Genomic DNA, 14,143 nt, shown 5'->3' on the forward strand with positions numbered 1-14,143 from the left:
GGGTTCGTGCCCCGGTCTGGGAAGATCCCAGATACCGCGGAGTGGCTGGGCCCGTGAGCCATGGCCGCTAAGCCTGCGCATCCGGAGCCTGTGCTCTGCAATGGGAGAGGTCACAACAGTGAGAGGCCCGCGTACCATAAATAAATAAATAAATAAATAAATAAATAAATAAATAAATAAATAAATAAAAAAAAAAAAAAAAAAAAAACCGATCCAAATGATTTAAAAAAAAACAAAAAAACTGAAATTTGTATGGTATTTTAGAGTTTGTTTTCTTTTACATTTTCTAATTCATCTTTATAATAACCTTCCAGAGTAAGAACTGGTTAAGGAAAATGAGACTAAAAGAAGGTACTCATCAAGTTTGCAGAGGTAATAAAATGGAAATAAAATAGAACATGGAATCTCTGCTCTTTACCAATGCTACTGTCCTTCTAAAACACTGATAGGTACTAACTACGTGGAAGAAGACAGCAACCAGGTATCTCCTGCAATGCAATTTTTTTTTTTTTTTTGCACTTAGTGTCTTATGAGAAGGGCATTATACATTTCAAGAAATCACTGACAACTGGCCTAGGCAGATCTTTAGTGGACACTATTTTTCTGCCTCAACAGAGAAAACACTTCTGACAGATGAGGATGCATTCCATTTTCACAGACCTCCAGAGATTAAGGTTCCATATTATCTCTGATAATTCAGTAGAGAACCTAGTAACTCATACTCCTGGGAAGTTTCTTCTTAAACATAACCCAAATTCTTTTTTCTTTTTAAATTTACTTATTATTTTTGGCTGCGTTGGGTCTTCGTTGCTACGTGTGGGCTTTCTCTAGTTGAGGTGAGCGGGGGTTACTCATTGAGGCAGTGTGCAGGCTTCTCATTGCGGTGGCTTCTCTTGTTGTGGAGCATGGGCTCCAGGCATGCGGGCTTCAGTAGTTGTGGCATGTGGGCTCAGCAGTTGTGGCATGTGGGCTCAGCAGTTGTGGCATGTGGGCTCAGTAGTTGTGGCTTGCGGGCTCCAGAGCACAGGCTCAGCAGTTGTGGTGCACAGGCTCAGTTGCTCCACAGCATGTGGGATCTTTCCGGACCAGGGCTCGAACCTGTGTCCCCTGCACTGGCAGACGGACTCCCAGCCACTGTGCCACCAGGGAAGTGCTGTAACCTAAATTCTTTACGTTGCCCTTTATATTTTCTGTTGCTCTCTTTTCTGTAGAGCTGGAGAATAGCTGGCTACCATTTCATGCTGAAAAGCTCTTCCAGTGCTTCAAAAATACCATTAAATCTCAACCCTGGCCTTGCCTTTGGTGTAGAAAACACATCCAGGAAGTCAGCTGTAAGTGACAGAACTCTGCTCCAGGGTCTTGTCGCCATGAAGTGGCCACAACCGAGACTTAAAGAAGGGCATTTGCTTTTCTGACAAAGCATTAGGCTGCTATCCAAATAATTAAAACAAAAATCAATTATTTCTTACTCCCAGTTCAAGTTAAGTGTTTGATCAAATTAAAACAGGCAACAACACCTTAGCCCCAAAAAAGAATTAAGATTCTCAGCAGCCATTCATTTCTGAGTAACTTAAATATTTGCTATTATACTTCGTTTTCATGACAGCGATTCTGGGAGGAAGTAAACAGCTGGAAGAACACGCCAGGCAGCAAACTAACCCCCTATACCTGATTTTAGATCACAGATATGATTTTACTTAATTCATAACCCTTTGAAAGGCAGGGATTACTGTCTTGTCCTGATTTCAGTGCTTGGGTTTTCTGAACATCCTAAGAAACCCCTCAGTCCCAGGCAAACTGGGTTGTGGAGTCATCTTATGTATGTGAGAATTTGCAAGGATAATGTCTAGAATAGGCCAGGAGATGGGAAAGTTTCTAAAGGCTGATGAAAATAATGATTTACCTCAGGATCTTTCTCAACATACTTGTAATTTTATCCTAAAGTAGTAATGACTAATAATACATCTGGTGAGTTAAAGTATATTTTCATTGTAAAACCATAAAAGGACTTCAGAGACTTACCCCAAACATCTGCCGGAGGTCAGGATCCCGGAAGCGGAAAGGAATATTAGAGACATGCAGGCGTTTAGGGGTAGATTTACTCTCTGAATTTTCACTACTTTGCGTCTGTGACTGCTGGCCTTCTGTCTGTGCGCCCCCTTCTGTCTGCTAAGCAAAGAAATAAACAACATTAAGGGAAAAATAAATACAATTATTTCACAAGAATTACATAAAATAATTGAAGTCCTCCCCCACCCCAATCATTCTCAAACAGTGTGTCTTTAAGCAAAAATTACAGCTGTCCTTTCAAAGAGAAAAAAACCAAAGATGTTATCTGTGTTCAAAATGCTATAGTTTACCAAAAAATTTAGGTCTTTTGCATATTTATAGTACATTAGTAAAGTGGGAGATACTAGAAACACTAAGTGACTTGCTCAAGATCACATGGAGAGGAACTTCCCTGGTGGCCCAGTGGTAAAGAATCCACCTTACAATGCAGGGGAGGAAGGTTCGATCCCTGGTCAGGGAACTAAGATCCCACATACCATGGGGCAACTAAGCCCATGGGCCACAACTACTGAGCTCACGCACTAGAGCCCGCGTGCCTCGAACTACAGAGCCCATGGGCCACAACTACAGAGCCCTTGTGGCCTGGAGCCTACGTGCCTCAACTAGAGAGGAGAAAACCTGCACACCACCACTAGAGAGAAGCCCATGCACAACAATGAAGAGCCTGCGTGCCGCAACTAAGACCTGATGCAGCCAAAAAAATAAAATAAAATAAATTAAAAAAAAAAAAAGATCACACGGAGATACATTAGGAAAACAAGATATAAAAATAGTACATTGGGACTTCCCTGGTGGCACAGTGGTTAAGAATCCACCTGTCAATGCAGGGGACACGGGTTCGAGCCCTGGTCCGGGAAGATCCCACATGCCACGGAGCAACTAAGCCCGTGCGCCACAACTACTGAGCTTGCACTCTAGAGCCCGTGAGCCACAACTACTGAGCCTGCGTGCCACAACTACTGAAGCCCGCGTGCCTAGGGCCCGTGCTCCGCCATTGCAACGAGAAGCCCACGCACCGCAACAAAGAGTAGTCCCTGCTCACTGCAACTAGAGAAAGCCTGCGTGCAGCACCGAAGATCCAACACAGCCATAAATAAATAAACAAACAAATAAAAAGAATAATGAATTAAAAAAATAAAAATAGTACTTTGTTCTTAGATTCTTACAGAAGTTCCTTTTTTTTTTTTTTTTTTTTTTTTTTTGCGGTACACGGGCCTCTCACTGTTGAGACCTCTCCCGTTGTGGAGCACAGGCTCCAGATGCGCAGGCTCAGAGGCCATGGCTCACGGACCCAGCCGCTCCGCGGCATGTGGGATCTTCCCGGACCGGGGCACGAACCCGTGTCCCCTGCATCGGCAGGCGGACTCTTTACCACTGCGCCACCTGGGAAGCCCAAAGTTCCTATTTTTGAGATCTTTCCATTTTGAAAATATAGAGTCTGTGGTATAATACTTAGTTGTGGAGATACCAGTATTTCTGGTCCATCATTTCAGCAAATAAGGGAATATTTTTATATTTCATTCTATTAGTTCCAGGGTTTATGACTACTGGGTTACCAAAGTACTGTAACATTATTTATGAAGAGGAGACACCTAGTGACAAAGGGCCCTTTGCTCAAAAACTGAAGAAGCTTCTTACTCCGAAACCAATCTGTACTCTCCTCCCTAATTTATGCGATTCCTGCTACTTCAGCAAAGGGAACCTACCCTTCTGTAGCCCAGAGCAAAGTTGCATTTAGAAAAATCTGTTGGGAAAGGCTTGAAGGGACCCTGCCTAATCTACTACATACCCATAAATGCTAGATTTGTGTATATCCATAGTGAAAGAATATGGGTGAGTGTGGGTGTGCATTTTTAATCATGAATCTCTTCTGCAATGTCCTAGGCATGTGTTAATTTAATTCTTTTTCAGTTAAGTCCTCAAAAAATTGCTATGTTGAGAAATACTTTTGACAAATACCTAACAGGTGTGATACATTCTAGGCATTCAAAAAACATTTACTTTGAAGTATTAATTTGACAATTTAAGAACCTTATGTTTTTACTATTCCCTGTGAAGCGCATGCCAAACTGGATGGCTCAATGATATGATTAAACCAACACACTTAAAACAGGAGTGGAACTTGCTGTTCTTATTATCTCAGTTGAATGAGAACTGAGTCCCTCTAGCAGATTCTGGGTGACACGGAATGGGTCCCCCTACTCTGACCCAGCGTTCAGCTAAAAGAAACTGAACCAGAGACACCTTTGGCTCAGAGATGTTTGAACCATGTTGAAATGAAGTTTGAGACTTTAACATATAAAGGATAAACAGGAATGAACTCCAAATGTATACCAGCTTTTCAAGTGTCAATCTGAGGGATGGCCGCTTTTATCTCCTGCCATTCAGGCCTCGCAGGTGGCCTCACTGTGCCTCACATTCACATGGTACAAAAATAGCAGGAAAGGAAAGAGCTACAAAGCCATGTTCTGCGAAAGTGTAAGGTTTTCAATCCTCAGTCTGGGCACAATGCAGACTAAACAAAACACATTCCATTCAAAGATAAAACTCACTAAGTTACTAAAAAGCAGCATCACGGACACCAAAGCAACGAGCACAAGCACCAATTACAACTGCTGCTCATTCGAGCACCTTCCAACTTGCCTCTCACATCTCACAGCTGGATCACATAAAACTCTTTCTTCAATCAAACTTTAAAACCACCAGATCTGATCTGAAGGATGACAGTGTTATCACTCAGAGAAAAGTTAAAAAGACCGATTCTAGCTCCAAACCATAGTTTTATGTATAGCTTATACATGTAGACTATGTAGTCTGTAAAAGGGTATGTGAGGTGGCAGGATAAATGAAAACTAACCATTACTTCCAAGTATGTTGCCTGAGGTACTTAATTTCTGTTCTTGAGAATATTATTTTACAGTCCAGAAGACACAATTGATGAAAGAAGCCAAATTGGTTAATTTTCCAGCCTTGTGGTGAACACCTACATTATTTAAAAGTATGAAATCTTTAATTCTCCGGAGACTTAGCAAGTAGAAAAAGTGAACCATTATTTCCAAAATTCTTAAGCCTTCTGATTTTAAATACATTTATAAATTGAAGTTTAACATACATAGCTAACAAATGCATAAGTCATAAGAATACAGCTGCATGAATTTTCACAAAGAAAATACACTCACGTAACCATCAAATTAGATTAAGCCACAGAACTCCAGCATCACCTGTGGGCCCCACTCCAGTTTCTACTCCCCTGACAAAGGATCACCACCATCCTGACTTCTAACTCCATAGATTAGTTCTATCATTTTTGAACTTAAAAAAAGGAATCATACACTATGTACTTTTTTGTGTCTGGCTTCTTTTACACATCATAATAACACACACACTGTTGTACATTTTATAACCATACAGAATTTATTTGAGCTGCTTCCAGTTTTTGGCTATTAAGGATAATGTTCCTATAAATATTGTTACACATCTTTGGGCGCACAGGAGCAGGCATTTCTGTTGGGTGAATAGACATCTAGGATTGGATTTGTTGGATCAAGGATATGTCTAGGTTCAGCCTTCAAAGATACTATCAGTTTTGCAAAGTGGCTGTACTAACTTACACTCCATCAGCAGTGTGTGCAAGTTCCAGCTGTTTTTAGTATCGTCATTTTCATTTTAACTATTCGGGTGGGAGGTAGTGGCATCCTATCATGGCTTTAACTCGCTTTCCTCTCTTTCAACCCCAGACCCTTTCTTCTCTCCACTTCTTAGTTTGAATTTTGTTGAAAAATGGGAATTCCCTGTAAAACAGCAAGTATTACTTTTTAAAAAAAATTTTATTGGAGTATAGTTGCTTTAGAACGTTGTGTTAGTTTATACTGTACAGGAAAGTGAATCAGCTACATGTGTGTGTGTGTGTGTATATATATATATATATATATATATATATATATATATATATATATATACCCCCTCTTTTTTGGATTTCCTTCCCATTTAGGTCACCACGGAGCATTGAGTAGAGTGCATACACTCTTGAGTGCATACTGTAAAATAGACCCTTACCTACGCCTTTCAATAATAAATAATACTTAAATAGTGCTAACTGTTTGTCACACGCTGGCCTAAGTATTTTACATATGTTAATTGTGATTCTTTCAACAACCCTAACAGTAGCTTTTGCTTTTTTGTTTGTTTTTGTTTTTTTTAAAGACACAGAATGGATTCCCTCCTTTTGACCCCGTGTTCAGCTAGAAGAATCTGATTCAGAGGCACTTTTGGCTCAGAGATGTTAGCAACCATCTGAGGAGTCTGAGGAGTAGAAAGACTGACTAAGTAATGGAGCAGGGACTTGAAGACAGGCAGCCTGGCTCCAGAGTACATGTTCTTAAGCTCTATATAAGAATGTACTTTACATGTATTATTTTCTTCAATCCTCACAGTAATCTATGAGACAGGTACTATTATTGTCCTCCAATTGACAAAGGCAGAAACTAAGGCATGGAGAGGTTAAGTTCATTGCCCAAGGTCACATATTAAGTGGCAGAGTAGGAATTAAAAACCAGGTGGCCCAATGTCATATGCTAAACCACCCCCTTCCTAGCACTGCACTCATGCTCTCTTCTTTTTATCTCATTAGAATGAAGAACCCGTGTGGATCCCATGCTCCACTTTCTCAGGACCCCCGCCTGAAGGTGGAGGTAGGCATGAGGTAAGGGGCAGGGAAAGCTATACAAGAGGTGACATGTATTCTATGCCTCGAGGGAACAGGAGTAGGTCAGGCCATGAAGGGGAGGAAATGGAGAGGAAAGAAAACCAGCAAAGGCACACTGACATTCATGAAGGAAACAAAGCCAGAGAACTACTAAACTGATATTCAAAGAGACTGAAAAGCAGATTTCTGTACATAGTGGAAATAGGAATAGGGAATATACATTGCATGTAGTTAAATGAGATCTTATTTCCCATCTGTCATTCTCAACTTTAAGTTTACCTCACTATAGATTACTAATCGTTGAAACACACAAATCAGAGAGCAGAAGTAAACAGAAGTTTTTAAGGCTGTATCTTTGTGAAAAGTGGACAGTTAAACTGTTCTGAGAAAAATCTCAGTCAATACAGTGCTGGTTTGCTTTATTTTCTATTGTTAACTGCTGAGCAACTTTACTGACTATATAAATAACCTCCCAAGGTTCTGTGTTCTTCCCTTCTGTGGTCATTTTCTGACCTACGTGATTCACTGGGCAGGGGGTGAAACAGCAGAGGCTGGAGTCTGTGGGCTGTTTACAGTGAGGACTAGCAGTGGTCCTGCTCAATGCAATCATGTGACTAAAGCCTATACATCCACTCTTCAGACACCCTGGCCTCCCCAGTGAGGGCTACTTCACTGAGGTGAAACCCAGGGCACTTGACACTGAAGAGCAAATCAGATTTGTAAGTCTCAAAACCTCATTCTAGAAGTGAGGACTAAAAAAAAAAAATTCTAAGTGACCTTTAAAAATTCTTGTAACTGGAAAATGGATTTAGTTTTCTGACTCCCCTATGAAACAATGGAAATATTGTGACTATTTATACATTGTAAACAAATGTTCTCTTATGGTCTGAAAAAGAACCCTGGGCAATACAAGATGAAGTATTACTTTCTAAGTCTCTATCATAATAAGACTTAATACATAATCTGAGATACTAAGGAATCTCTTGATTAATTCAGGAATAATATTTTGATTTATGGATTATCCATTTTCTCCAGTATTTATTTTTCCTCTTGTTGTCTGTGTCTTCATTTCTTATTTTCACCTCTGTGAGGCTGAAGGAGAAGAAAAGGAAATTAAATTTAGCAAAGTTTTCTTGAGAATCTGATTCATGTCTGAAAACATCTACCCTCTCATTTTAATGACAGTTTGACTGGGTATAGAATTCCAGGTTGGGAAAAAAAAATCCTTCAGAATTTTAAAGGTAACTCTCAACTGTAGCCTACCTTCCAGTGTTGTTGAGAAATCTGAAGGCATTATGACTCCTGTCTCCTTGTATGTGACTTTTCCCCCACTCTCTCTGGTTTGTAGATTATCCAAATATGTCCAGTGCTCTAAAATTTCACAGTGACAGGCTTTAATGTGGGTTTGTTTTATACTGTTCTATTTTTCTGAGAATTCTGTGGTCTCTTTTAAGCTGGAAATTAATATCCTTCAGTCCTGGGACCTTTTTTGAATTATTTTGCTGATGACTCCTACCCTATACATTTTGTCTTTCTCTCTTCCTGAAACTTGTATTATTAGATATTGGATCTTTTGAACGGATCCTCTAACTTTCTTATCTCTTGTATTTTCCATCTCTCTGTCTTTTGGCTCTATTTTTGGGATATAAGTCCTTAATCCCTTATCTGAAAACTTTGGGACCAAATGTGTATCAGAATTCAGAACTTTTAGGATTTTTAGAAAGGCAGTAATGGTGTAAACCCGTATGTAACACTATCAATGAGATGTGGAGCAGTGATATTTCTGTAGCAAAATATAAGCATATTTACATAAATGTGATAAAGACTATACATATGTTGTGAGTTTTGCTGCAAACTTATGAAAAAATTATTGACTTTCAGAACTTTACAGATTTTGGAATTGTGGATAAGAGACTGGAGACCTCTTTTTCTTCCATCTCATCTTTCAACCTTCCAATGAAGTTTTTTCGTTTTGTTGACATGTTTTTAATTCCAAGGGCTCATTTTTCTTCTCTGAACCCCCCATTCCCCTCACCTTTTAAACCAGCAATTCAGGGACTTCCCTGGTGGCACAGTGGTTAAGAATCCGCCTGCCAGTGCAGGGGACACAGGTTCGATCCCTGGTCCGGGAAGATCTCACATGCCGCGGAGCAACTAAACCTGTGTGCCACAACTACTGAGCCTGCGCTCTAGAGCCCGCGAGCCACAACTACTGAGCCCGCGTGCCACAACTACTGAAGCCCGCGCGCCTAGAGCCTGTGCTCTGCAACAAGAGATGCCATCGCAATGAGAAGCCTGTGCACCGCAAGGAAGAGTAGCCCCCGCTCACCGCAACTAGAGAAAGCCCACGCACAGCAATGAAGACCCAACGTAGCCAAAAATAAAACAAACGAAAACTAGCATTTCATTCTTGTTTAGTGGATGCAATACCCTCTCTTATCTCTCTGAGGATATAAATTATTGTTTTGGTAATTTCTGAGGAGAAAGGGGTTCCTTTTCTTCCAAATTTCTCTTTTTGTTTGTTAGTTTTCATTCTCTACTTTCCATGTTGTAGGTTTTCCCCAGGTATCTAGTAATCCTTGGTTGTCTTGATCGTAATCAAGAATTGTGGTGGGGGAAGTAGCTAGAAGCTGACCGCAAGTTCTGAGCGGGTGGGGGAGGGGCTTGGTGGCTTTGTGATTCATTCTAGGTTCAGTTAGGTAAGCAATTTCTTGGGGAACCCCCTGACTCATGCATCTTTAAGTCCTTCCTCTTGAGTTAGGTTATCCAGAGAAGAGTTTGCCAAATCTAATTGGAGCCGTGTTTCTGAGAGAACTGTTTTTAAAAAACAATTTATTTTTTGGTTATATTATTATTTTTGCCATGCAGCATGTGGGATCTTAGTTTCCTGACCAGGGATAGAATCCATGCCCCCTGCAGTGTAAGGGCAGAGTCTTAACCACTGGACCACCAGGGAAGTCCCTGGAGTCATGTTTCTGAAATTCAAATTTTTGTGGTATAAACTGAATCATTTCTCAGCTTTCTCCCACTACTGGCTTAGGGATAAACTCATTTGGGTCTGCTAAGTTAGTTACTAATTGGCCATCTGCTTTCTAGCTTCCAAAATGATTAATTCTCCTGTTCTTATTTTTTATATTCCTAAAAACACACAGACACAACCACCATTTACTGTACTTTTAGAGGAAGCAAAATTAGATGGATGTATTCAAAAGTAACCTGAAACAAGTGTTTAATAAAATCTTATAATACTATATGCACATATTTTAATGAAGGCAGCAAAATAGGTCAACACAGCCTATATTTGTTTTGAGCTGACTTGTATAAAATATTTTGGGAAACAAGGCTCGCTTGCAATAATAACCTTAGTGTCTCAAGAAGGAAGAGCTTGCATTATAGCCCTTCTCCAACGCATACATGAAAGGCTGAGGTAGAACAAGCAGAGACCTCAGAAATGAGACATGCTAATCATCTTACAGCAAATCTATAAATACAAGATTTTTTCCTTTCTCTGTTCTTCAGAGCCTAGAACTACTTCAGATATAAGCTGAGGATGATTAAAATATTTTGGGATAAGGAGACATGACAACTAAGTGCAATGTGGGATCCTGGACTGGATTCAGAACAGAAAACTGGTGATTGAATAAGGTCTATATTTTACTTAATAATATTGTACCTACACTTCTTATTGCCGGGTTCTGAAAATTGTACTATACCTATGTAAGATGTTCACATCAGAAGAAGTTAGGTAAAGAACATGGAGAAACTTTCTGTACTCCTTTTGCAACTTTACTGTAAGTCTAAAACTATTTCAAAACAAAGAGTTCTAAGAAAAGAAAAAAGAATTTTGGGATGTCAGATTCTAAGCCCTACAGAATATTAGAACACAGAATGTTTAGTTGGTTTAAGACTATATGCAGGCACAATTGTAGACAAATACTGTTGTTCATGTTAAATATGTGGGTCAGACCACTTATAAAAGTCAGAAATGGGCTGAAAAGCCCATCTGTTTCAAACTGTTGGCATGATGAAGAAAAAAAAACCATTTTATCTAATAGTACTATTATCTATTCCCAAATTAGAAATAGTTTAATTTGTAAATCTTTTTTACTTGCAAAAGGCCAGTCACAAAGTTTCATCTCCTGTAGCATTTTCCCTTAAGAGCTCATCGTTTTACGAACAAAAATATAAATGATTCCTAGTTGGGTTCAATTTCTTTTGGATAGGGGATTGGCCTTCAGTCAAGGTGTAAGTGAATCCTCCTCATAGGATGAATTAGATATTCTCACGATTTTATAAAATCAGTCACATATAGTGGAAGGGACATGGTTGTAAAAGCTGCAAAGTTTAAGACCAAACTTATCAAAGATAATAGATATTTCTATTAATTGCTAAAAGTAGAGTTGCCACATGAACTGCCACACAATTCATACAGATTTGAAATTAAGCAATTATTAACAGAGTTCTTATCTGGGAAGGTTCATATTGGTTTTCTTAAAGGGATCACATTAGACTCAAGATGAAGTTGCTCAAGCAAATCCCCATGTCAGTAAACCAAAACTTCAGTTTCTATGCTCTGCTCTCCCAGAAAAGAAAGGTCTAGGTCAACCAATTAAGTTGTCTACTCAGCAGAAGTTACCTGACCCAAGACTCCAAGGCTCCAAGATTTTCCTTTGCTCCATATAAGGAAATGCTTTAACCAATCAGCAAATGCCCAGTATAACCTCCTTGTTCCTGTTCCCTCTGCCTATAAAATCTCATCCTGTACAGCTTTTCCGAGCTTCTTTCTTTCTTCCTTCCTTCCAACTGAAGTTTAGTTGATTTACAATATTGGGTTACTTTCTGGTATACAGCAAAGTGATTCAGTTATATATATATATACACATACTGTTGTCTATCTATTTTATATATAGTAGTTTGTATCTTCTAATCCCGAACTCCTAATTTATCCCCTCCCTTTTCCCCTTTGATAACCATAAATTTGTTTTCTATGTCTGAGTCTGTTTCTGTTTTGTAAATAAGTTCATCTGTATCATATTTTAGATTCCACATATAAGTGATATATGATATTTGTCTTTCTCTTTCTGACTTACTTCACTTAGTATGATAATCTCTAAGCCCATCCACGTTGCTGCAAATGGCATTATTTCATTCTTCTTTTTTATGGTTGAGTAGTATTCCGTTGTATACATATGCCACATCTTCTTTATCCATTCATCTGTTGATGGACATGTTGCTTCCATGTCTTGGCTATTGTAAATAGCGCTGCTATGAACATTGGGGTGCTGTGAACATTGAATTACAGTTTTCTCCAGACATATGCCCAGGAGTGGGACAGCTGGATCATATGGCAACTCTATTTTTAGTTTCTTAAGGAACCTCCATAGTGCTATCCATAGTGGCTGCACTGATGTACATTCCCACCAACAATGTAGGAGGTCCCCCATTTTCCACACCCTCTCCAGCATTTATTATTTGTAGACTTTTTAATGATGGCCATTCTGACTGGTGTGAGGTGATACCTCATTGCTTTTTTTGTGTTTTTTTTGCGTTACGTGGGCCTCTCGTTGTGGCCTCTCCCGTTGCGGAGCACAGGCTCTGGACACGCAGGCTCAGCGGCCACGGCTCACGGGCCCAGCCGCTCCGTGGCATGTGGGATCTTCCCGGACCAGGGCACGAACCCGTGTCCCCCGCATCGGCAGGCGGACTCTCAACCACTGCATCACCAAGGAAGCCCTTACCTCACTGCTTTTTTTAAAAAAATATTTATCTTATTTTCATGGCTGCGTCGGGTCTTAGTTGTGGCACGTGGGATCTCTGTTGCGGCACATGGGATCTTTCGTTGCAGAGTGCAGGCTCTTCGTTGTGGTGAGCGGGCTTCTTATAGTTGTGGTGTGCGCATTTTCTCTTCTCTAGTTGTGGCGCGTGGGCTCCAGAGTGCGTGTGCTCTGTAGTTTGCGGCACACGGGCTCTCTAGTTGAGGCACTCGAGTTCAGTAGTTGTGGCACGTGGGATTAGTTGCCCCGCGGAATGTAGGAGTTTAGTTCCCCGACCAGGGAATCGAACCCATGTCCCCTGCACTGGAAGGCAGACTCTTTACCACTGGACCACCAGGGAAGTCCCCTCATTGTTGTTTTGATTTGCATTTCTCTAATAATTAGTGAAGTTGAGCATCTTTTCATGTGCCTATTGACCACCTGTATGTCTTCTTTGGAGAAATGCCTATTTAGGTCTTCTGCCCATTTTTTGATTGGGTTGTTTATTTTGCTGTTGAGTTGTATGAGCTGTTTGTATATTTTGGAAATTAAACCCTTGTCAGTTGCATTGCTGCAAATATTCTCTCCGAGTCCATAGGCTGTCTTTTCATTTTGTTTATGGTTTCCTTTGCTGTAATAAAAGCTTATAAGCTTGATTAGGTCCCATTTGTTTACTTTTGCTTTTATTTCTATTGCCTTGGGAGACTGACCTAAGAAAAGATTACTATGATTTATGTCAGAGAATGTTTTGCCTATGTCCTCTTTTAGGAGTTTAATGATGTTATGTCTTATATTTAAGTCTTTAAGCCATTTTAAGTTTACTTTTGTGTGGGGTGTGAGGGAGTGTTCCATCTTCATTGATTTACATGTGGCTGTCCAGCTTTCCCAACACCACTTGCTGAAGAGACTGTCTTTTCTCCATTGTATGTTTTTGTCTTCTTTGTTTGAAGAGTAATTGACAGTAGGTGTGTGGATTTATTTTGGGCTCTCTATTCTGTGCCATTGATCCATATGTCTGCTTTTGTGCCAATACCAGACTGTTTTGATTACGTAGCTTTGTAGTATTGTCTGAAGTCTGAGAAGGTTATGCCTCCAGCTTTGTTCTTTTTCCTCAGGATTGCTTTGGCAATTCTGGGTCTTTTATGGTTCCATACAAATTTTAGGACTACTTGTTTTGGTTTTGTGAAAAATGTCATGAGTAATTTGATAGGGATTGCATTAAATCTGTAGATTGCTTTGGGTAGTATGGCCATTTTAACAATATTAATTCTTCCAATCCAAGAGCATGGGATATCTTTCCATTTCTTTGAATCATCTCCAATTTCCTTTATTAACATTTTATAGTTTTCAGCATATTCTTTCACCGCCTTGTCAGGTTTATTCCTAAGTATTTTATTTTATTTTTTGATGTGATTTTAAAGGGACTGTTTTCTTACGTTCCCCTTCTGATATTTCATTGTTAGTGTAAAGAAAGAAATGCAATGTTAATCGTGTATCCTGCTACCTTGCTGAATTGGTTTATCAGGTCTAATTAGTTTCTGTGTGGAGTCTTTAGGGTTTTCTATATCATGTCATCTGCATATAATGACAATTTTACTCAGAGCTCCTTTCTATG

At 39.7% G+C, this 14,143-nt stretch overlaps 1 protein-coding gene across 5 annotated transcripts in view; it reads right to left on the reverse strand.

The window, feature by feature from the left end:
* Positions 1 to 14,143, reverse strand: part of RBFOX2 (RNA binding fox-1 homolog 2) — a 260,073-nt gene that overhangs the window by 36,485 nt on the left and 209,445 nt on the right. For 3 of the 5 annotated variants that reach the window (XM_082849447.1, XM_082849445.1, XM_082849449.1), the window contains exon 4: positions 2,023 to 2,169. In XM_082849447.1, the coding sequence (XP_082705573.1) occupies positions 2,023 to 2,169 (147 nt within the window). The remainder of the gene's footprint in view (positions 1 to 2,022; positions 2,170 to 14,143) is intronic. The other 2 variants (XM_082849448.1, XM_082849446.1) reach the window with 1 other exon arrangement.

Source organism: Leucopleurus acutus (genome assembly GCF_964270905.1).
Source record: "Leucopleurus acutus genome assembly, chromosome: 11".
NCBI lineage: Eukaryota > Metazoa > Chordata > Mammalia > Artiodactyla > Delphinidae > Leucopleurus > Leucopleurus acutus.